Source organism: Stegodyphus dumicola, chromosome X2, assembly GCF_044657685.1.
Source record: "Stegodyphus dumicola isolate Sdum_Otavi_A_Nest chromosome X2, ASM4465768v1".
In the NCBI taxonomy this organism is placed as follows: Eukaryota; Metazoa; Arthropoda; class Arachnida; order Araneae; family Eresidae; genus Stegodyphus; species Stegodyphus dumicola.
Window position 1 is genome coordinate 155,394,604 of NC_140781.1, and position 26,056 is coordinate 155,420,659.

The following is a 26,056-nucleotide window of genomic DNA, read 5'->3' on the forward strand; positions in this document are numbered from 1 at the left end:
ATTTTAAAATTGAACAAAGCTTCAAAGTATTATTTAGAATTAAATAAAATTTCAGTTTATATTCATGTTTTTTGTCAAAACACTTTGTGTTTGGAGGGAGATGGAAACAAACACGAATATTTTGCATTGTAAGCTAAACCTGTGTCATTCAAGTTAGTAGAATGAAATATGCAAGCAATCATAAAGAAGCAAAAAATATAGCACCATTTATTGAGCAAATTAGGAGTTGAGGCACTTAAAAAAAATTGAGAAAAAGGATATCAGAATTAAAATCATAACTTAAATTTTTACAGACTAGATAACAGAAGCTTTCAAAAGAATTGAAAGTAATTTGGATTATTTTTACAGGACTGTAGTTAAACAAACTGTCAAGGGACTATGGAATATTTCTTTCTCCTTTTCTGGCAAAACATTCATATTTTAGTGTATGTGTTAAATCTTGCTGATGAGAAATGCTATTAATTCCCCAAGAATTGAAATCTAAATTAGAATCTTTGAATAATGAATTTATTTTTGAATTTTCTTAGTTTATTTAACTGTACTCTAAATTTTAATTCATTGAGATTTTATAGCTACCTTTCTCAGTATAGTTTGACACCATACCTGCAGTTGTATGTGATGTCATATTATTTGTAAACAAATATATTTTATCATTTAATTAGAAGCATTAGTAAGTGTATGAAAATATGAATTTTCTGTAGAATTTATCTTTAGTTTTGAATCGTTCATAAGCAAACTTTTCCATAGAAAAAGTATTAGTGACCAATTCTAAATTACAAATTCTGTATTAGTTTTGTTTTATTTTTCAAGGTCCATGAATTTCTTGCAAAATATTGATTTATTTTCATTTAATGCTAAAACTATCAATGATAAACACACCTATTTTTGATAAAAGGAAAAAAACCTATCGTGTAGTTTTAATGTTAAAAAATTCATGTTCAGAATATTTTACATTATGATTTTACATTTTTTTATTAATTTGATTCAAGGTAAAATCTATTAATTTTTTGTAAATGTGTATGTTGCAAATAAGGATGATGCATTTGAATCCTCGAATCTTGCAAGTCTTGGAAGAAATTTGAGCTGCAATAGTCAAATCTTCACACTTTTTCTGTAATTTAAATATTTTAAATTGTAGCTTAAAAACTATTAAACTCTTTAGGAAAAATTAGTTTTATTAATATCTGATGTATGCATTTATTAAGAATGTGATTGTTACAATTACATTAACATGTGAATCACTAATATCACCCCTATTAGGACTTAATTTCTAAATTTAAAAGTTCCAGAATTTGCCTTTTTTATTAACTATAGTCATGCTTCAAATATTCATGATTATCATTTGGATATATTGTAAATTAAATGTGTTTCGGATTGCACCCTTTAGGGAAATGGAAAAATTAAATTAAATATTTAAATTAGAAAGTGCATTTATTCCTTTCATAATGCTCAGTTTGTTAAAACTAAATGAGACTACCCAGTAAAGCACTTTTCAATCTGCGCAGAAATAAATTAAAGATCTCCTATTTTGTGCAGTGGCATGGCTGATAAATGTGCTAGCTTATGTAACTTTCCAAAATTTAAAAAAAAAAAAAAAAAAAAACTTGACTGAAGATATTTCTAATCTCATTTTTTATATTGTGAGATATAAGCCTTAAGTCATTTAAATTATGATTTTAAATTTAAATGGTGGAAAATGGAAAATAAGTATCACCTTAAAATATTACAACAGTATATTATATAGTGGAAATTCAGAACTGCTTAATAAAACTGAATGTTTAGATTTAATAAATTGAATTTTTATTATTAAGTTTATTATTTATTCAGTATATAATGCATTTTCATTTAATATTTATTTTGCTTGCAAAATTTTCACATATTCTGGAAGTCAAATTAACGTAAAAAATTTCAGCCAAATTAACAACTAAAAGGATAAATGCCTTCCGCCTAACTATATTCTTGTTGGAAATTCAAGTTCTTAGAAAAAGAGAGAAAGCAAAACCCGCTAGTAGTTTTTTTTTAATATTTTTTTTTTGGAGGGGAGGGAAAGAATCATCTTTCTCTGTTAAGAGTATTGTTCCTAAGTGTAGCATAGTTAGTGTATTGACCAGAATTCTTTTAAAATTACTCATTTGATAGACACCCAACTTGAGAAACATTTAGGATTCAAAAATTTTTTTTAATTGTTTTAATTCTAATATAAAATGACACAGATTTTCGTAAAATTTTTCATATGTATGACATAAGTGCTAGCTCTCCTGGTTTCACTGGAACGATATCAGTTTTTCAACACATCTCCCCAGCCTACCAGTAGATCATTGAATCTCCTAGTTATTAATTTTTTTAGCTTTTACTAAGGAAAGTGTTTCCTGGTAATAAATGAAAATTAAATTGTACAAATTTAATATCCCCACATCTATTCTCGTGAATTTCAGAATTTCCCCCCTATTAAATTTTATTATTACATTTTACGATCTTATTAAATGTAATTTATGTTAAATTTTTTGCATTAAAATTTCATTTCATGTGGAACTTTATATGAAGATTCAAGAAATGTTTAATCAATTAATATTTCTGTTTAATTTCATTTACTTCAATATACAGTACATTATAAAGTTTCTTTATACAAATATCATGTACATTAATTATTAATTTTAATTTCATCATTTATGATAAAGCTTTCCTTCTTCCCTACTCGGGATTTCCTCAGTATAAAAGTTAAAGAATATTAAAAAATGAAATTAGTCAAAAAACATAACATTTAAAAGATCTTATTAAATATTAATATATTTTATAGTGACAGTTGTATCATAAATTTTTCAGTAATCTGAATCATGCATTATCAAGTGAAATTAATTCAGTTTGGAGTTCTTTGAAATGGCATCATCAATTTTGCACCAAAAATCTTCAGGTGTTTCAGATTTCAGGTTTGACAACAGTGGTATGATTAAGTGTATGAGATGAACCAAGAAAATACGATTTTGATTCCTTTTCTAATTGTATTTATTTTGTTTCAATTTGTTATTAATTCATAATACTTTTTCTTATTTATAGATGTTTTATATCTTCTGTCCTATGCAAATCTAGTTAAAACATGGAGAATCCTAACCAATCCATTTCTCATTCAACACAGCTCTCAACTCAGGGTGAGTCATGTTTGCCATTTACTAAATTTTGTTTTCTGCTGAAGCAGACAAACTGAACTGAATGTTTTGAATAGTGTGAGAGAAATGCATAAAACAAATTCTTGTGAACACTTTATTAAGTTCCAAGTCCAGTTTTATGAGTTCTGTTTAACTTTTGGTATTAAGAGCCTACTTATGTATAGCAGGCTCTTAACACCTATACTTAATAGGCTTAGTTTTCAGTGATTAAATTCGGTTGTAGCCACCTTGGGATACTTACAGAGAAATTATTATTATATATTTTTAAAATTATTATTATTTATAATTTTTTCAGAGAAATTATTATTTTAGTTGGAGCCTAAAATAAGATACTCAAATTTATTTCCTTCTTAATGCCAGTAGAATATTCTGTTGCAAAAGTCTTATAATCTGTGAAGACTTGCTTCATCCCGTCCATGTAACATGGAATGAATATTGTTTTGAAACATTGAGGCTTGGAAAAAATAACTTACTTACAGTGTTCACAAAAATTTTGTGATAGTAGCCCTTAAAAATGAAACCTGATTTTATTCCACTTTTTAATAGTATAAAATGCACTTGTCCAACCATAGAATATTGGATATGTTATTTCAAATTTGTGCTGACCTCTTTCCCCCCCCCCCCAAAAAAAAAAAAAAATTCTTGATGACCAAGTTTTGATGTGTAATCTAAGTATACATTTTTTTTTTTTTTAATCGTAGTTTTGCCAGTGTAGGTAAGAGAGTGAGTCCTCTTTGTATCCAAATTTAGACACGTACAGTTATAACAGAATTTATCAATATAAATTAGAGAATTTAATGAAAACACTTTCAATATTGGAGGACTGAAAGAGGTTTGTAAATACAGAATCATAAATTTGTATAAGTTATTCATAAAGGGGGAAATATTAATAAAATGTTGAATACAAAGAGGAATGTGAGCTAATCTTAGATCACTTTTCATTTTCTGTTATTACTAAGTAATTTAGTCAGATTTAGAGTGGGAAAAAGTTGTTTATTTGATGATTAATAGTTAAATGTGCAAAACAACATTCAGTGTTAACTTTTCAACTGGTACCACGAAGCTATTAGTTCCTGTGTATGAGCAGATTTTACATGTAAAGGTATAAACTTTTTGTGTTTAATATAATAAAGCAAAATCAACATTTTACTAGTTGAGCAATTTTCTGTACAAAATTTCATAAAAAATATTGTAATTACAGAACCTTCTTCTAAGGATTGAAATTAATTTCATAAAACTGTCTACCACATGTAAAAAGTAGACACCCATAGGTGTTGTTGTTTTTATTATTTTTATTTAAGAACTCCCTATAGTGAATGGAGTAAATAACCTGTTCTAGATTGAGTGGAGCAGAGATGAAATTAATGTAGTACTATCTGTTAAGTAAAATATTTGAGATAGTGTCACAAAATAACATAAATGCACTAAGTAACATAATCCAAATGAAGAAGCAACTAATTATATAACTGGCGTTCCATTACAAAAGCAGAAGCTGCATGTATATATGCTTCATAACATCACTTCTTAGGGAAAACATTTATCTGTTTTCTTAGCAAAATTTAAAACAAGTCCCTACCCCAAATATCTTCAAAGATAAAATATAATTTAGTTTTTATTAATCATTTGGTGGTCAGTAATGAGAAAAAAGTAGATTTATAAAATGTATTTATTCATCATCAGCTTTTATTTCCTGTGTTTTTCTGTGTAAAGATAAATAAATCCATCTGGAATAATGCCTGTGATTTAAGTTGTAATAGCCTATTTGAAATTTTACTTTAAATTATGAACTGTGAATGAAATGGGAAATAAGTAAATAAAGTAGGAAGGGAAAGATGGAATAAGGAAGCACATCCATAAAGCAGCCAATCTTGTGTAGTAATGTCATGCTATAATGCTATCACCTTGTGTCTATAAGGTTAGAAGGTTAGAATGTATTTTCTGCATTTAGAACCATACTACAGATTTTGAGTAGTGTATTGTTTTAGCATAGCTTAATGCTTAACTGTCATCCACTGTACATTATTGGCATTGCATCACGAAATTGGAGACTAAAGGCATGTTGTTCCACTAAATTTTGCCTTGCTTTTGTCACCTGCTGCAGAATTCAAGCCAGAATTAGTTATTTTTTATAAGCATGCTTATTTCCTGCAAATGTTTAAGGCTTATCTGAGCCCTGAATAAATAAAATTCCTACATATTCATATCTGAAAAACAAATCAGTTGTTTTTAATTCAAACAGCACTAAATCAAATTTTTTGCTTATAAATGTCATTTACAAAATCTATTTTTTGTATGTAGGCGAAAACGTTAGTTAAATTTCTCCGGGTCAATACCTTGAATTATTCACAGTGAAGTAAGTGTCTGAAGTCTGTAATTTGTAATTGTTGCCAAGTGTCAATATAAAAGTTTATCATGCTCTTTGATATTCATGTACTAATATTTAAAAAAATTGTGTTAGACACCATTGCATGAGTGATTTCTGCATTGAGCTGATAGTCGTGATGGTAGAATAATAAAAATAATAAAAAAATTATTGCTAAATTGGTGTCAGGAATATAAGTTATTCAGTAGGTGTAAAATCAGTGAACTTTGGTAGCATGTTTCTTTTTGAGATGTATGCCAAGCAGAAAGGCTGTGGAGCCAACAGATTATTGATCACGTATATTTAAGCTAATAAATAATTGTGTTTCTTCAGCTTGGAGATGCTTTACTTGGTGATAAACTGAAGTTAAGAATCAGGATGATTTGCATACTTTATTATGAAAAAAAAAAAAAAATGGGTACTGCAGGTGCATGAAGTAAGCATATACTAAAGTGAGACACTGCTTTTTTTAATCTAATACTTTTTCTTTTTTTGCAAAAAAAATCGCTGGTCGTCTGGAGGTTTTGATAAAGTCAGAAATTTTAACAATCAAACCATGCATTTTTATTGATAGGTGAGAAAATAAATTAATTAAAATCTAAGATGATTGCTGTGCCTAATTTTCTATTTTGCTTTAGCTTGTTTGTCTTCTCTCTTAATATAATAATAATTTATTTTAATGGTAAAAAATAAGTAAAATAAAAGGAATCTGGTAGTTTTCTGGTTACTCTGTTGCACCTTGCTGCAATAGAGCTCCTTGTATCCCTACTTAATTGATTTATCAGCTTTAGATTCATTAGTTTTATTTGCTCCCCAATATTTAGGGTAAGCCAAAGCTCATTTAGGTGTGTGTCCTTTTGTATTTAATATTTTAATTGGACTGTAACATTTGTTCTGTTTCCTACACGTCAGACGTTTTAAGTTTTCGTTATCCTGTAGTTTATGTAGTAACCAAGCAACCAACATCTCACAGTTTATATAATCTTCAAGCAACCAACTATGTATTAATGGACAAATTAAAACATTCATCTGAGGTTTTATTTACTGTACTTTAGAAGGTAAAATAGTGTAATAAGTTTTCTGTTTGTGCAGTTCTAGATGTTCAACACTTAAGAGTAAGATAGAAAGTACATAATGACATGCCTTCTTCCACCATATGTATAATCCATTTATTTTAAATACTTTTCTAGAACATGTCATAAAAATTTACAAAATAATGTAAGCATAAAAGTTACTTTTTCTCTTCAATGTTTTGTAAACCTGGCTCCAATGTGAGCATAAAAGACCACAGTTTTGATAAGGACTATGACAGATGAAAATAAAAATAAAGTTAAAAAAGATGAAGTTATGAAATCTCTCTTTAGATTACATTTATCTGCATTATGCATATATGTAACATAAAATGTTAGGCATTTGGAAAATGAGGGGAAAGGAATTTTTGGTTGAGAATTTCATGCACATTAGTGTGCGTTCACATTCTACTACACTTCCTTCTACCAAGAATTTAGAATATGATCCCTATTATCATTTGGAAAACCCTGTTTTTTCTTTAAATGCATGAGGACCCAGGCTTCCATAAGAATACTTAGGAAATGTTTTGCTGTGAAAGATGATCAACAGAATTTTCGAAATAGAAGCATGTTGAAAAGAGTTGGTAATGAAAGCACAAAAAGGAACAAACAGGTGTTGTGTCAAAAATTTTGACTAGCAAAGATACAAAAGAAAACCAAGCTATGTGTTCATTCCAGACCCCACATGGTATCTTCTTTGAAAATTCTTTTTTCACTGTTTGCAGAGTATTGCCTCCTGGGTATTGGTATAACTTTCTCCATTTGCTGTTTTCAGAATTATTGAATATTTTCTCCTTTATAAAGAAAATTTGAGACAAGTTATTAGTCATAAGAATTTTTTTAGTTCAAGGAAACAAAAAAAAGTAATAAGTGCATGTGGAAATAGCATGGAAGAGTTTCTAATCAAAGGAACATGAAATTTCTTCAAATATTGAAAGCCAGACTGTACGTGTATAAATGTTTGTGAAAAATTAAGTTTCTGTATTAGTACACTGAAAATAACATAGGTATAAAATATTTCGCAAAAAAATTACTCAATTTTAAATATATTTTTATGAAAATGAATTTCAAGTTTCAATTTGCAAGTGAGATCCTGGCCCTTCATAATGCCCTCAAAATATCAGATTGTTATTTCTGTTTCTGTCAATCAAAGTTATAAAATTATTTAAGAGGAAGGGTGTTTAAAAAATAAATCCATATGCTCATCAAAACCTTTATGGTCAGTTCGTAGTCTTCAGTTTTTTACACAGTTAAATGATTCTATCTTGTGACATTTGTAAAAATAAAAAATTTAATAAGACATTAAATATTATATAAATTTCTTTCTTTTTAAAAATATTAGGAAGAACATTCAATTTTAGTAAGTTTTCCTTCTATCATCTGCAGGCAGCAATACTTGAAAAGTAAATCAGGTAAACAGAGAAAAGGGGATAAGAAACAAAATTATTTTGATATTACATATGGCCATATATATTCTGTTAAAAAATAGATTTATGTATATGTGCATAAAAGTAGGAGTTTAAAATATGTAAAATTTTTTTTCTCCTTTTACTATATTAATTTGTAGTTTTCTACAAAATTTTAGTTAGTTTGAATAACATGATGACTGAATTAATGCTCAGTAGCAAACTGATCTCTTAAAATTAGTAAAAAAAAGTAATCTTAGTTTGACATAAATTTTGAATAAAACTCTTGATTTTGAAGATGCTAAGACACAGGCCCCTTTCTTCAGAAGCATTTTTTTTTTTTTTTAATAGAAGGGAAAAGAAAAGAAATTATGTTTAGTCCTGAAGAGGAACCTGTAATCATCCTGGAAATCCATAGTTTTATTTAAAATCAATGCCAAACTTGGGTTTGTTCTTGGCTGGATTTTAAATTTGGCTTGTTTCATATCCAGTTCTGTCAGATCTTATCTGAAAAGTTAAACATAGAACTTTCAGTATTTTGCAGAAGGGCAAAAGATTGACTGTGAGTGATAGTTCTCTCAGCTTATAACAGAAGCATAATTAATTCGTGATTGGCAGAGTTCATGAGGCAATCTCCTCCAGCTCCTTGGGTGCAGGGTTGTAAAAACCAATGCTTTTGGAATAGTTATTGAATAAAAACAATAATGCTTTTTAAATGAATTGTTGACAGAGTTGCCAAAGCTTTGATTTACAACATCAACCATTTCCTTTAACTTTTGGAAAATAATTTCTTTTTTCTTATTTTGAAGACACTGAGTTATGAAAATAATCATATTCCATTATTGTTAAAGCAGTTATTTAACTGAACATTTTAGAGAATTATTGCTTTATTAAGTTGCTCTTCAGATTTTGCCTTCTCCCCCCCTCTCCCCAGTTAAGAAAACGGCAGAACTAGTTTGCCTATCTAAAGGCTTAAATTAGTCATTGATGACCAAGTTGTGAGATGCATATAACACAACTGTTTTGTCTTACCCCTATTGGTAAAAGATGTGTAATACAGAAAGTTTTCAGAAAAAATTTATTTCCTAAAATTTTTCATATGCGGCGCGCAATGAATTGAAAGTTGATCTGTCAGCACTATCCTTATCTTCAGGGCAGATGTTTTTATTTTATTCGGCTTATAATTCCTTACTAAATGTAGTATTTCATCTCGATGTACTCCGTCTTTGATATGATTTAAATCAAATTCCTCGTCATTATAATTCGCTTCCGATAGTGAAGAAAGTGACACAGAGATTATTGAAAACAAAAAATTTTCTATTGACAAATTAGTTGGTATTCTCGACACAGCAATTATAGGACATGACAGCGGAACTTTGTAACTGAACAAGAAATTATGTCTGTTTATAGAATTAAAGAGAAAGTATTAATCACATAAAACAAAGCACCTTAAAGAACTTACATTGAAAGAAATGTTTAGTAAAGTAAACAAATAAATATTAAGCTTTTTTTTTTTTTTCTTTTTTTTCTTTTTTTTTTGTAGTAAATTTTGATACCCTTTAGATCATAATTGTTCTTTATTTCATAAATTATGGTTTTGTATTTTTAATTTTATAATTTCTGCATGCCATCTTAGCAGATTTAAACTGCTGATCTATTATCCGGAATCGCCGAAGTCCCGACGAATCCGGATTATAGATCAGCAGTCCGGATTAACGACTTTTGACTGTATATCTTTTGCCAGCGGTCCAGTAAGCCAAATACTATTGGGGCCTTGAGTGCCTGGCCGTCTGGAAATCGTCAGTCACAGGTTCGACGAAATCGCCGCTCGCACTCAACATAATTTACGACAACCGCACGACTATTTCTTTTTCCTAGTACAACATTGACCATATGCATCATTTGCCTGTCAACTGGGCTTATGGCCATAAAAAACGAATTAGGGTTTTTTCCAGTTCCTGCGACTGGCCACCATGGGTCCTATCGGCAGGCCAGACCATGCGCAGGCCACGTGTGAATTTTGGAAATTCGGTCTATTTGAATCTAGTGGGTATTAAATAGTATAATGGGGCGGACCTGCAGTTGAGACGCTGCCGCAAGGAACAGACTGCAAATATCTGAGCCAGCGTCAACGTGTTAATTAAACAATACACTGTTACAGAAGGCCAAATTTAGACTGTAGAAAGAATAATTTAAGATTATAATTTAAAGAAGCCAAAAATACTTGTGTTTTTTGGACACAATGGAAAGATGCATTATAATGATAGTGAAACATCCAAAGGTCATATATGCTTTTTAATAATTTCTTCAGATTAGTTAAGAACTTCAAAAACAGCTCAAGTCATTTCTAACTTTCCCTTCCCCAATGTAAGGAATGTAATGTAAAATACAATTATTCCCTTCGATAGTAGCCGCTTCCTTGATAGTTCTTGTACGTAAGCATGTCTGCTTGCATATAAATAAAAGTAGTCTATATCATCATATTATGTATTTGATGTGATTACACCTGAACTCTGTAATGTGCGATATTTTAATATTTTAAGTTATTTGAAAACTTACCTACCTAATGTAAAGCATTTTTACTACTCTACAAAATACATCAGAATTATGCAATGTTTGTTTTAACTCCTTTATTAGCAATTTATGCATTATATTATAGTGATGAATACCTTTAAAATGCCAAAGATGAAACTTTCTATAAAGGTAAAAACTCAAACAGATTTTGCAATAAGTTAGTTACAAGGGAAAATATTTAATTTTATCATTGCCCGATTCCCACTTAAAGACAAAATCAGTCTTTTTTTTTTTTTTTTTTTTTTTTATGAGTTTTATTTATTTAGATATTGATTGTTTGTTAATTTTTTTCCTCAAAACTCCGTACGTTTGCCTATATGTGAGCATCTTTTAATAATGAAGCCAGTTGTCATGACTTGCTAACATTGATGGTACCTAGCTACATTGATGGGCTAATTACTTAGATTCAATTATTTTACCTACCTAATTACTGAAGTAGCTGTATGATGTTCAGTTATCTTATGAGATAAAGTAAGTGATGCAATAATGTGTCCAGATATTTATGCAAAATTTTGTCTGTGCATTCAGACACCTTTAGAATCTTATGAATTTTTACTTGGTGGTTTTGATCTTGTAACCTCTTTACATGTCATAAACTTTGGTGAATATCATATCATATAGGTCAGTTGTATGGATGCCATCTTCGACATTAAAATTTTTTTCAGCATGGTTAATATTTTTAGTTCCTGAATTAGCTTTTGCCAAACTTTAAGACTTCTGAGCAAGGACTATCTTCTCTTAGTGTACTTTCATTTCTTCACAACATTATTCCCAAACTTATCTTTAAAATGCTGCAACAATTATCTGTTAAAATCCACAAATGCAAAGCTTTTTCTAACAAGTTTTTATGTGATAAGATCATATCTATAGTGCTGTCATTTAGTTTTGAAATTCCATGCTTAAACAAAAGAATATCAACTTATTTGCAAAATCTTGTATTTAACTTCCTTTTTTTTTTTTTTTTAATAGGATATAACCATCAAATGCAGTCTGCAATGTGGAGTGGAAACAAAGTCTGTCAAAACACTTCAGGGCAGAATGCAAATATGGATCATTACTCCCAACAAATGAACCGCTATGGTATACACAAGTTGATCTCATTACATACTTCGTAAATCTTTGAAATGCTGAACTTAAAAATGCTTTATAGTATATTCAATATTATGTTGAGTACATACGTATATACAGTTAACTTACACGCACAGTCTATGTGCGTTAGCTTTTTGTATATGGAACTTTATAGGATTGTATTTTTCAGCCAAAATTTCATTCTACCTATTCAAATTGAACATATCTACAGGTTTAATCTCTAACACAGCAGAAATATCAAATTAACTGACTGGTTGAGTTGAAGAATTTTTCTTGATTTATAGGTGTAAATAATAAACAAAAAACAAATCATTTACAAGTTATTTTATTAATCCATTTTTATTTTATTAATCATGCATATTTTAATCAGTTACAGTCATAATATTCTTTATTACAAATTAATTATAACTCATCTTTGCATATAATTTATTTTTGCCTTGTTTAAAAAAACTGGCTGTTGTTTTGCTTGGGTTTGTTTTCATCTTATAACTTCTGTACCCCTCATAAAATCAAATATATTGTTTCTACCAATAAAACAACTGCAGGATATGACAGTATTAAAGTGTCAGTTTCATTGTCCAACATATCTTTCTTGTCGTTGTTTAATTTCTAATTCTCTGTCTTCTTTATCATCAGTTTGTGATTTTTCAGGTTTTTCATGCTCTCTTTCTAAAATAACCTCAATCGTAATGAGTTGCACGGAATACATCTCATACTGCATTTCTTTTTTGAACATCCAAAAGATAATCAGCTCATCACCTTTTGTGCCATACTTTGCTTTGGTTTCAATAATTATTGTTTCAAAAAAAAAATCGCCATATCGAAACCATTGCCTAAAGTACTGAAACAAGGTCAGGCATTGTGTGTTGCATGTTCCCTTTTGTTAGCCTGCTGAGATAGGAAGACTTTTTTGTGTTATTAAAGATTTGGGAGAATTGTCCTGTGGAGCACTTATGGAGGCATTCCCAAAGTGTTGGGGCATAATATGCCAGATGGAGATAATTTTTCAAAAAATATTTGCATATAATTCATCACCTCTGAATCAGTGTCGTGGATCCGTAGCAGAGTGTATCCAAGGCAGAGAGGACCAATGCCTTTTTAATTTGCTTTCTTGGGTGTAGCTCTATCAGTAAACCCTTCTTGATGCGTTAATTTTTATGTCTTAAAGTGTAGTTACCTTCTGTTGGTTATATACAAAGGGTGTTCGTACATTTTTGTAACGATTTTGCAAAGATTTATATATAAGCAAACCTTAGAATTTTATTTTGTAATATGTTCCGCCTGATAGCCCTTTTGTTGAACTATCATGTTACATCATGATTTCCAAGATAAAAGTCCTTTTCTTAAAACAAGATTGGTTTTATTCCAGTCCTCCTTCACAATCTTCCATAGTCCATCCAATGTTTTGGGATGCCATTATAAAGAGCTTGTTTTATGCAGAGTAATCCATATGGGGCACATCAGGGGACTTGGACACGATGCATTTAAAGGGAAATCTTCAATTTTAGTTCCATTTCTCATTTTTTCAGAGAGCAGTACAATTTGAGATATGGGTTGAAGCCTTATCCTGATGGAACTTAACACAGTGAAGATTGTTTGGATAAAGAGAAATTTTCTGCTTTAAAAATAGGTGTTTAAACATGTTTTTGATAGTAATCTTAATTAATTTTTTAAGTTTTCCGTTATAATCCAATAATAACCAAAAATTTTTCCTTGTTTTCTCTGAACCAACATATTAAGTTTTTTTTTTTTTTTTTCCCTCCTCTTTTTCGGTAGTAAATCGATCTTTTACTACTGCAGTCTTATATCCAAGCTTGATCGATTGTAACTATATATTTCTATTTTTCACCTACCAGATAATTTTTGTACAGCAATCTGCACATAGTCTTACGCCGAGAAACATGCTTCAGCATTAGGCGATGAATATCATGTTTTTTGTTTTGATTAGCTTTAAATCAGATTTTATAATTTTGTTCACCATTACTACAGATATATTTAAAGATTTTGCAGTAGCTCCTTGGGTGGACTGGATTTTCCTTTAAACATGAGATGCGTCGTTAGATTTAATTTTAAGAGCTGTATGTACCTTTGTTGGGACTGCATTTTTTGCCTTTTTCCCAGTCAGATGTGAACTTTTGATGTCTCTTTCCTTTCACATTAATTATGTCACTTATTTTATGTGTAGAAATATTAAAACCATGCTTTTCACTTCATTTCTTAATAATTGAATAAGAGTATTTCTCTTCGGACAGTGCAAAAATATAGCTTTTGATCCATTGTTTATTTTTCAGTGGTATTTTTTAAAGAAAAGAATGTTTTTAATGCTGCAGACGATAATTAAACCTTATTCCAATTTGATGTCAGTCAGGTTTGTATTTTAAGGTTAATATTTAAATTCATGGAGAAAATCAAAATCGTTATAAAAGGGGGTGAACATCCTCTGTATGTTACGTGTTACAGCAGGGCATCCCGCAGTATTACAACTAATCTAGTAGTGCTTGTTTGTTATATCATAATTGTAATGCAAATGTGAATATTATTATAATAATGAATGGCAAAAATGTCAATTTTTTAATTCTGAAATTATTCTACAGATTTTATAGTATAAAATGACAGAAAATAGTTAATAATGTGATGAGAAGAAACTTGACATGCTGTATTTTCCCATGTCATGTCATTTAAACAATTCACCTAAAGTGGTTATTTTTAAAATATATATGATTTTTAATGAATCCAGCTGGTAGAATTTTTTTAATGTTTTGTGTGTTTAATTATATACATTACAAATTAAATGCATTTGTACTTAAGTCATGAATCAGATTTAAAATTTTTCAAAATATTATTAAGAACTTGTTTATTGCTTTTAAACCACTTAGTTTGATAATCAATAAAAAGCAGATTAAATTTGAAAGAAAAATTAAACATGTTATGTCTTGCTGAATAGCAACACATTGACTTATGGAAGATAAAAGCATTTATTTCAGGAACTGGCAACACATTGCTTTCAAATAGTTGAGTTTGTTGATTAACCCCTTCTAGATCAGTGTGGCATCTCGCACATTTTGCATTTTTGAGCCTGTAATGTTGGCATCGCATGCTATGTGACGAAATAAATGAAAAATCCATCGTTGAAACTGAATTCGTTGCTACTCATACATCACTTTAAATTCCACGTTTATTTTTGTATTTCTGAATATTGCTAAGAGATAACAAGACTTGTCCTAGTTTCTTCAAAATTTTCACAGTGAGGTTTCCACCTTGAACATCTGTTATTGAATACCATGTGATTTCTGTTAGAATTTCAACTAAAAAAAAGCATTCAGGATATTTTTTATATTTATAGCCAATTTTTTTGATAAAGTATGAAAATTTTTTTTGGGGGGATTGATTAAATAAATGATTTTTGTTTTGTGATAAATGTGGTTTTTATGCTCTAATATTGAAAGCAGGTTGTAAAGCTGTTTTAACAGTAAGGTTAGAAAAACAATTTCTAAAGCATTTTTGATGTAATTTTATTAATTATTTTTATTTAGATATTTATGTTAAACACATCAAAACAATAGAGTTAATAAATATATGTCATTGTAATTTTTTTTAACTTAATTTAAAACTAGGGTGGCAAAACTGGTAATCAGTGGATGGGATATCGCATATTTGACCACCTGTAGGTCCATCAAAAATATTTTGCATTTTCGAATTTAGAATGGAACATATATTAATTTCGAGCAATTAAAAAAATGCTTTTTTGTGGGGTGAGAAATTTGAAAGAAACATCCAAACAAAAGGGGTTAAATTCAAAATACTAATTATCATCTTATGCTTTGCCGAATAGCAACACATTGTTTTTAAATTGCTGAGTTTATTGATATTAAATTTGAAAAACTCATTGATTTCATACAATATATAAATCAAAACAAAATACAATATTCAGCCTTTAAAGTGCACATATTGAGGTAGAGGACTACATGTATTCAAAATTTAATGGCTCTGGGTACCACCGGTTTTCGCAGTGTGAAGGAACATGCATGCGCATACATGCATTTCATTTTATAATAATAGAGATGACTGCATGCCGGTATGTAGCATTCATTGTAAAAATGTTTCATACATTTTTGTAAGTGTTTTATCCTCCACGATTTCGTTTGAGATATTATTTAAAAGAAAGAATAATAAAGACAAGTGTTCAGATGTTCAAATTTAAAGCAGACTTAAATAACTTTTTTGTATGTTTGTCTTACTATGGTCTTGCAGTGTTTTTTCCAGATTTCTGTACAATTTTTAAGCGTTTAATTTGAAATCGTTAATATTGTATAAGTATTCAATAAATATCATAAGTATTCAGATGTCCATCAGTTAATCGTTAAATTAGTATTGTTATCTTAAAATGGAAGATAAATGTTAATTTTATGAATATTTGTAGTTTGTGATTACATGCTTGTGCTGAGCAAAAGAATGAGCTTTACCTTTTTTTTATTTTTTTTATAGCATCTTATCCATCACAGACTTCCAATGATGTGAATAGGTATTTGCCTCCTGTTTCGAAGGATCAAAACTCAAATTCTGTTCCATATAGTTCTCAGTTCCCTATGGCAAGGCAAAACAGTTATTCTTGTACAAATCCATCCCAAAATTACATGACTGTAAAAAGCAACTGCAGTAATGTATATTATGGCAGTGTTAATACAGACAAAAACTATGCTCCAAATAATATGGTTTCATCACCAAAGAAATATGCAAATTCAAGCCTTGGGCTATCTCCAGCCCCAACTGGTGTACCTCAAATTCCTCAGGTTTCACATAATACTGGGGCACATATGCCACAAATGCCTCATTATGGAGACCAGAGTAGTTATCAGATGCAGAATATGTATGTTTCTAACTATAGTATATACGGAAGTGGAGATAGTCAACAATCTTATATGTTGCGACAGAGTTTGTCTTCGCCTACATCAGCGTTATCTTCACAAGAAGCTTCATCAATTCACTCTATTGCTATGGTACCATCAAATCAGGTGTCACAGGTGTCTTCAATACCTACTCCTCCAGAAACATCATCTCTGCCAGGCGATGCCATGTCAGGTGTGGAAACTCTGTCTACTGATGCATTAGCTGATAGCATGAAAATGAGCATTTCAAATTCATCATTTGGTATAGTATATACTATTTTTTATCAAAATTGTAATTTTGTGTTTTGTTAGCTATGTAGTGTAGTACTTTTGAGGAAATTTTATGTGTTAATTTGCTTGAAATGTCTTGAACACTTGAGAAGTTATCAGGATAAATAGTTACTTTCTAAAATAAAAATTATTTTTTACCCATTTGTTAAGCTGAAGTGAATTACTAAGATGTTTTTTAAGTTCTTCCCTTATTTTTACTTCTTTTTTAAATTGTATCATTCATACCTGTTATGTAGTAGAATTCTGATTATCTGTAACCACTTAATCCATGCTATTTTTGGATATTAAGAGAAAAAAAAACTTTATTAAAAATTTATTCTCAGATTTGATGGTAAGTCCCTCCTCCTCCTTATTTATGTTCACAAATAAAATCTCTATCAAAAATACATTAATATTTGCAACATACTTTTATTAAAGAAGCTGATTTAATATTGAAAGTTATTGCTGGCACAGTATGTTTGCACAGTACTTTTATTTTATAGTAAACATGAATTATGAAGCAAATTTTCCATTTTAGATAAATTCCTCCTTTTGGATATATTCTGCTCTTTTTTAAAATTAATTAATTAAAGACCCAGCACCAGGGATTATATCTAAAGACAGAAGTCTTTGTCAACAGGTCTTTATAGCTTAAATTTAACTCAGTTTTTAATATTTTCTAGCTATTACATGCAATTATCATGCCTGCCCCCCCCCACCGGAGGAATGGGTATGAGTTAGAATTAAATATAGGTAGTTCTGCTCCTCACATAGTACTGGATTATGGGGTTCTTGAATAAAATGCGTTTTTTTGCATTTATATGGAAAACACTTATTTTTCTTAAAATGTAGTCTAGTAAAAATAAGTTGGCACTTGTTTTCCATATAAATGCAAAAATGTTTTTTTTTTTTTTTTTTTTTTTGCATTTATATGGAAAACACTTATTTTTCTTAAAATGTAGTCTAGTAAAAATAATTTGGACTTGTTTTCCATATAAATGCAAAAATGTGTTTTTTTGCATTTATATGGAAAACACTTATTTTTCTTAAAATATAGTCCAGTAAAAATAAGTTGGTGCTTGGAAAAGCAAAAGAAAATTCGTGTTTTTGTATCTGAAAGCTAGTTGAGAAATAGTTTAATGCTAGTGAATGGCAATAATTAAAAATGAAATCCTTGTTCATTTTCTTGAAATGTTTCAAAAACTGTTTTACTACTTTATCTGTCCACAACTGTTATAAAATGTAGTTGCAGCTCTTGAAATTTTTTAGTTCAAGAATGTGGCTCTACCAAGTATGGTTTGGACCACCCCTGATCTATATAATACCTTAGTCTTTCTGCTTTTCACAGTCATGGGATTTTACTACACCTTTGTCATTCTTGCCGCCTACCAAGAGTTGCTGCTGCAACAGATAATTAATGTATCGTTCTAACTGAAGTTTTTTTTTTTTTTTTTTTTTTTTTTTTTTTTTTTTTTTTTTTTTTTTTTGGTGTTACCATCTAGAATGGAATAAAATCTTTCCAAAACTTTATAATTTTAAAACTTAAATAAGCTTAACATAATGTTATAAGTTTCTATAATTTAATAAAAGAGAAGAAAAGTAACTTTTAATTCTGCAAAGAGGTAATTAAAACACATTTCATGCAAATAGTCTATAAAAGAATGGGAAGAATCAATCCTGCTTTGTAGATCTGAACAGTTTGTAACTTGTCTCTTTTTAGCAAGAGGGTTAGACATATTATTATTGTTATTTTCATTTTTCCAATGATGAATTTGTTGCCTCCATTATTGTATGCTTTATAAGAGATTTAGTTCATAGTTTATACATGCATAATGATTTCAAAGTTTGTTAAATTTATATACTGATTCTATATTGGAGTTTCTTCTTCCCACCACCACCAATTTTGTGCATGTTTACGGTTTCAGTTCTTTTCTGTTACTGTGACTAGTAGTAACAACATTGTAAACATGCTTTTTTTTTACTTACTTTAGGGACCATCCTCTTTTTTCTTTTTGCCCCCCCCCCAGAGATGAATACCAAATAATCCTTTTAAGTTACTGGTTTGATGAAACACTCTTACAAAGCTATTTTATGTTAATCATGCATATGCATAACACCCACCCAAAAAAAAGTTTTCTATTTATTGCCATGATTTGTTTGCACAATACCCAAATAACTAATGGAAACCTTAGTGAAATACATTTTTATTTTAAATCTTTAAATTAATAATTATGTGCTAATTTTCTCCCCTATTAGTTCTCCCTGGAACAGTAGTTAGCCATATGCCTAGTAACATGCCATCCCCTGTGTCATCAATAGGAAATGCTGCTTCAATGTCTTCTCGCAATGTTGGTAATGCACTTCAGCCTCCAGCTAACGTAGATGAAGGAAGTCAAGCTTCAAGTGCATCTGCATCATCATCTATACCAGATGAACAGAGTTCTGCAAAAACAAATTCAAAGCCTAATTTCTCATATCCTCCGACTCCAAATACTTTGTCCTCTCCCGGTGCTGCATCCATGTCATCTTTCCATGATGATTTAGAGTGTATATCTAGTCCTGGCTGGCCCAAAACTCCTGCTAGTCCTGTAAGTATATGCTGAAATTTTAGTACAGTTAATGCTCTTTATAATGACTCCTCTCTGTAAAGAAAAAGGTTGTTATAATTCATAGTTTGTGTAATGAAAATGAATTTAATGTATTCTCATCAGCTGGCGATGTTTCATACCAATTACTCTTAATTAAATAGTCACTGTGAGTGGTCCTTATAAAAGCATTGACTGATTGGAAGTTTCTGTATATTTACTGGAAAATTTATTGTGATATTGTATACATAGTGCCTGCTGCTATTAAAATCACTTCCATTCCAAGCGCATCTGAATTTATTAAGTGGTAATAAATTATTTGTGTATTGCAAATATTTATATCAGTTTTAAACTTCTCAAATAAAATAATAAACAATTAAGTCATTAATTAATCATAAGATTATGATTAAAAATTAATACTAAAGTTAAACTATTTACATTTTAAAAAATTTTTATAAAAATAGTTGTATAATTACGTTCTTGATGAAATTTTATCGTTTATATACAACTATTCTGTGTTTGTTTCATATTGTTCAATAACAGTTTTTCATTTACTTCTCAATCTCATAAAACTATTGATAGCTTTTGTGAGCAGCATCTGTTCAGTTCAAGAATTCTTAAAGTTTACAATGTTTTTCTAGATTCAGTTGACAATAACCATGTCATCATTTTTTTTCTGTATCACTTTCACTGTTAATGTCTGCACTTCTTTTAACAGTTTGATAGTCAATTTTTACACATATTGTCTATTGTTATGAATTAACACATACATAGTCTAGAAGTTAATCCTCATAATTTCCCTTGCTGATATCTGAAGCATTAGCTATAGTTTGCAATTTTTGTGAGACTTTTTATATGTAAAATCCGTGTTTCTAAAGGTTTTGAACTCATTTTAAGAGATTTGCCTTTTTATTTACTAAAATGTTCATAGCTTCTAGCAGAGTGATCAACTTACTTCTTCTTCAATGGCCAGACAGCCCGGGATGTTCCCTTGCCTTCCTCAGAATCAAATCCCAAGCTCTTCTATCCTGGCCATGGACATCCAAGTGGTTATTTTTTAAATTCTTAAATCTGTTTCCAAACAGTCGAGACTCCTTAAGTTTAGGTCTCCCTCTTTTCTGGGTGCCGAATGGTCTGGCCAACAAGATCTTTTTAGTTATTCGATTTTCATCCATCCTGCACAGGTGTCCTCCCCATTTAATTCTCTGAATCCTTATATATTTTACTATATCTATTTCTTTAAAAGATTGATAGAGTTCAGAGTTAGTTCTTCTTCGCCAGATATTGTTACATTTTATACCGCCAAACATATTTCTCAAAATTTTTCTTTCAAAGACAGAAATGGTACTTTTAGCATTTTCTGTCATTGCCCAGGTCTCGGCAGAATATATAAGAATAGTTCTGATTAAGCTTTTGTAAATTAAAATCTTCATATTTCTGCTAGTCAAGTTAGACTTCAAATATTTTTTTAGACTGAAAAACATCGGTTAGCATCTGTGACTCTACTACAGATCTCAGGCATTAAATCATTGAGAGTATAAATTTCTGATCTTAAATATTTAAATATGTTAACAGTTTCAAATTTGTAATTCCCAGTTTCAAAATAGGGGCTGCTGTTTATCAACTTACTTATCTCCTGCGAAATGCTTGCAGTTTCACAAAACTCAGTTCTCTTCATCATTTACTGAATGTTTTTTCTATAATGACATTTGAAAGCTTTTATTATACCCTTAAAGGTTGAATGTTAGAAATTGTATTAATAAAGGTATGTAATACAGTAAGAGACATTAATGTTTTTCAGAAAGATGTGTGTGCTGCACAGTGCTATAATTAGTAAAACTTTTTTTTTTCCAGTTCACTGTCCCATTTCAGAAGAAAATCAGTAAAAATACTATTTGTCATCAATGAGTTCTTGTTGTTGATGAGTTAGAATAAAATTCTTGACTTCTTTCAAGCATCAAGGTTTTCTGCTTTTGTCAGTAATCAATGTGGCCCCCACCAGTGGCCAGGTGGTTAAGAACTCTACTGGCAATTCGACCTGGCTTGGGTTCGATCCCAGGTGAACTGGCTGGCTGTGCAGTTGGTTTTTGTTGTTTTCCCCATGTGTAGCATGAACAAAAGCTTGTTTCCGTTAGAAAAACCTCCATGAAGGCAAATAGCTCTTGTGGCTTTACCATAATGAAATAACCTTGTAAGGATTTTAAGTTTTACTGAAATTTATTTTAAAACTGATATCCTCTCTTATTTTCCATTTCCAGCCAGAATAAACAGGAGTAAAATTGTTTATGCTAATGAGGTTGCAAACTGTATAGATATTTAGGAAGTGGCCTTTAGCCAAGAGAAAGAGAGAGACTTCTTGCTGCCTTACCACACACATGCTTTTCAGTCAGTTCATGTCTGCCTTTAAGGCCAAATCTTGGTTCCCCCTGATATAGGAAGTTTTTGCATTTCGCTCACTACATACGTAGTGTCAAACGGCCAATCTTTGCATTACTAGTCTCTGTAAAGCATCTAAGTTTAATTCTTATTTAGTTAAGTTAGTTTATTTCTTATTTTGTACGTTTTAGACCATAAGTGCTGCTGGTCTCTGTATCCTGAAGTGCAGAAGCGGTTGTATGCTGTAAGAAATAAAGGGTAAAGTTAACCCTTCTTAGTGGTGGTGTTTGTTCTACACACACACACACACGAGCATAGTTTGAGTAAGCTGCCTGCTCCCATTCAGGATTAGTAAATGTTTCCAAAGGCAATTAGAAGGAACAGCAGTCTTGACAACCTAATCAATAGCCAGTGCTGTCACCTTAATAGTTGGGCCCATATTGCACAATAATGAAACAGTAGCTTATTCTTTCAGTTCTGTAAACCAACTACTTTGATCATTTTTAAATGTTGATGTGAGTTCCGGCAGTGTTCTGTAATACAATCCAATTCTGACGATATTATAAATTTTGCTTGACTTCTATTCATTTTGCAGTCCAAATCTTTTATTCAGTTATCAGTTGCATAATGATCCGCTTTTTCCTTCTCACAGTAGAATTTCTGATGAATTATGGTGTATTTCTCTTTCTCCAATTTGTGAAAAATTTTAGATGATATAAAATTCCTTCCTAGCATTTAGCAAATTAAGAGAAAAATGTTTAGATATAGAAGTATTTTCTAACTTTATATAGGGTGAGCATTCATCCCGGATTTTTTGGCATAGCCATGGATTCCAGCTGTTTGGCCCGCATGGATCACATCTCGGAATTAGATTCATCAGAATAAATTGTTTTCTATAATTTAGTTTCGAAAATTTCCATGTATAGATCATATTATTATCAGAGCCTTGCATTAGCTAGAATTGGGCATATAATAATATGCCGCATGATGTATATTTTTATGTGTAGAGTAACATATCGCCTATCATGTTGCCAATATGTGAACATGGCCTGTGTGCTAGGGCAGCATGAAGCTCCTACCAACCACCAAACTTATACTGCTACTTCTCATCAAACACTTGGTGCTAATAAATCAATAGCTCAACTAGTACATCTCTATTTAAGTAATCCTACATCTGCACCTTTAACATGATACAGTCAAAAGTCGTTAATCCGGAGTCGTCGGGATTTCGGCGATTCCGGATTATAGATCATCACTTTAAATCTCGTAAGATGGCATGTAGAAATTCTAAAATTAAAAATATGAAACCGTAATTTATGAAATAAAGAACAATGATGATCTAAAGGGTATCAAAATTTACACAAAAAAAAGCTTAATATTTATTTGTTTACTTTATGAAACATTTCTTTCAATGCAAGTTGTTTAAGTTGCTTCGTTTTTTATGTGATAATACTTTCTCTTTAATTCTATAAACAGACATAATTTCTTGTTCAGTTACAAAGTTCCGCTGTTCAAGTCCCATAATTGCTGTGCCGAGAATACAGACTAACTTGGCAATCGAAATTTTTTCGTTTTCACTAACCTCTCTGTCACCTTCTTCATGTCTTTATCCATTTTTTGCAGCAATTCCACTTTTTGTTTGATGGACATCGAAACATACTTTCGTTTTGTAGATCCTTTGGGAGCTCCAGCATTGGAAATTCTATTTGACATAATCGAAAGTTCATGTTTACTTTTATAAAATTGCTTTTACAGTCTGAAAAAAGTAATAAGCCGTATCCAGTTCAAAGATTAAGGAACAACACAATCATCAACATTAACTGAAATAGATAATTAGATAATTTTAGCTCATACCGTCCGTTATACATTAAACGCGCACGCAAAAACGTATTCTGCACTTGCGCACACGCATATGTGCAGTCGTAAAGGTCTTACGCGCACGCGTAAATGCCTATGCACATGTGTCAACGCTGCGCATGCGCAGAAAGTTTTTAGCTTTGAGGTCCGGATTATGGGTGTCCGAATTAACGACTTTTGACTGTATATGTTTGTGGTAACATGGTCTCAAATAGGCATCATGAGAATTATGGAGGTGGTTAACAGTTTTTCATTCTCTCACTAGTTGTCTGGCCACATACATGCATTCACTAATATACACATTTCACACCACCCAACACCAATGATTGACAGCAGTAACCTACTCAATAGCATAACAGTATAATCCTCCAACTGCTTTGACCTCCAAATATTTTTATAGCCGTCATCTAAATCAAAGGCTACCAGTACATAGTTTTAGAGACTAGGGAAAAAACCATATACTACCTACTGTTAAAGCATAATAGTTCAGTTTTTACAAAGTCCTTCCTAATGGTGCTTGAAAAAAGAAATTCCAAATTTAATGATGATATGGGGGGGGAGAATGTCTTTATATAAAACGAACAAAAATTGATTCTCTTGTTAGCTGCATTCAGTTCAATTCAACATTTTCAATTACTTATGGTGGACAAAATGGCATTACAGGACTCATTGAGTCCCAAAAAAGGCAAACCAAGCTACAGCGTCTTCTCATAGTGTCACACAATACTTTTACTAAGACGAATGAGAAGGAAGGACAGCTTCTACTGACTGAAGCAATATTTTCGTACACACACTCGTGTACAGTCAGTTGTTTAAAATCTGTGGACTCTACGGCAAAATTAATCGAAAAGTATTTTTTGAAAGAAAATTTTGTGTGCGTATGAAAACTGAGGCTATGGTTAAAAATGTGATAAAACATTTTGCAGTCGCCAGTCTGAAAATCAAATTAGAAAAGACTCGCTTTATAACAATTTACACTGATGCTTCAAACCACAAAGATTTAAAGTTGTTTCTGATCCTCATTGCATTTTTCAGTTACAAAGGTATTCAAATCAAAATTTTAAACTTAATTACTCTTTCCTAAGAAACTTTGGAAATAATCACCAAGACTATTATTGATCTGTTGGCTTCAAACAACTTAACAAATAAATTAGTGAGATATTGTGCAAACAATACCAGTTCAAATGTAGGATATGTTAATAGAAACAGAACAAATAACGTATTTTCCCACATTCATCTAAATGACCCAATAATTGATGTAGGCTGTGCAGCACCCATAATCCTTAATGCAGTTCAGACTGCATCAGATTTGTTTCCTATAGATAATGACGAATTAATTGGCAAAATTTTATAGCTACACGGTTCGAGTAGAAAATCTAAAGGAATTTTCTGCTGACGCAGAGGTAGAATACAAGTGATTGTTAAAAATATCCCAAAACAAGATGGCTAGCTCTACTGCCCACAATTGGAAGAGTGTTACAATTGTTTTATCCTTTAAAATCATATTTTTGTTTAAGCGATCAATGTTTAATATATATATATTTTAAATGGACTGGCTAAACTTTGGCTTCTGTTCCTCCAAACACAAGCATCAATGTTTTATAATTCAATAAAAAGAATGAAAGGAGAAGAAAGAACAAATATCAGAATTCCGGAATACATTATCTTATTTTTAAATTTAAAGAAAGAATTGATTGTACATTTCTACCACCAAGTTTAAGCACTATTTTAAACAATATGTTTGAAAATGGAAATATAACCCAGAAATGGTTTGTTAAACAAATTATAGATTTTTATATGAATAATTGTTTCTTATCTAGATTATGGGGCAAGCACTTTGGGGAAATTACTCATTTAAAATGTCAATTGAATCAAAATAGAAGAAACAATAGTTTTCATGAAAAAATGTTTGACTGAAAATGAATATATAGCACTGAAAAATGAATTATTTAATGAAATATTATATTTGAAAAGATATGTAAACTTTGAGAAACCAGTGATGGAATGATGAAAGAGTACGCGCCGATAAGAATTGGATTCAAATTTTAAACTATATCGATGAAGGTCGTATTACTTGTGTGCATCTTACAAAAGCTATAGAATTCATGCTTTGTTTACCTGGTATCAAATTCGGCTGCTAAAAAGGTGTTTCATACTATAAATAAGTTCTGTACAGCAGAAAAACCGCAATTGAACGTTGATACCATAAACGCGATGTTTGTCATTACCGTATTTGACGGCATATATGACGCACCCTTATTTAGACGGCCACACACAAGTTAAAAAAGTTTCAATAGCGTGGTTTCTTTTAGTTCTCATGTTTCATAAAAGCCAAATAAACAATTATTGAATGCAATTACCTTCACGTGTAAGACACAAATAACTTTTTTGAGACCAAATTTAGGAAAAAAAGTGCT

General features: G+C 30.5%; 1 protein-coding gene across 6 annotated transcripts in view; it reads left to right on the forward strand.

The window, feature by feature from the left end:
- Nucleotides 1-26,056, forward strand: part of LOC118181800 (trithorax group protein osa-like) — a 306,313-nt gene that overhangs the window by 233,630 nt on the left and 46,627 nt on the right. For all 6 annotated transcript variants that reach the window (XM_085809212.1, XM_035350992.2, XM_035350994.2 and 3 more), the window contains 4 exons: nt 3,055-3,146; nt 11,546-11,656; nt 16,151-16,813; nt 19,078-19,409. In XM_085809212.1, the coding sequence (XP_085665338.1) occupies nt 3,095-3,146; nt 11,546-11,656; nt 16,151-16,813; nt 19,078-19,409 (1,158 nt within the window). In that variant the 5' untranslated portion in view covers nt 3,055-3,094. The remainder of the gene's footprint in view (nt 1-3,054; nt 3,147-11,545; nt 11,657-16,150; nt 16,814-19,077; nt 19,410-26,056) is intronic.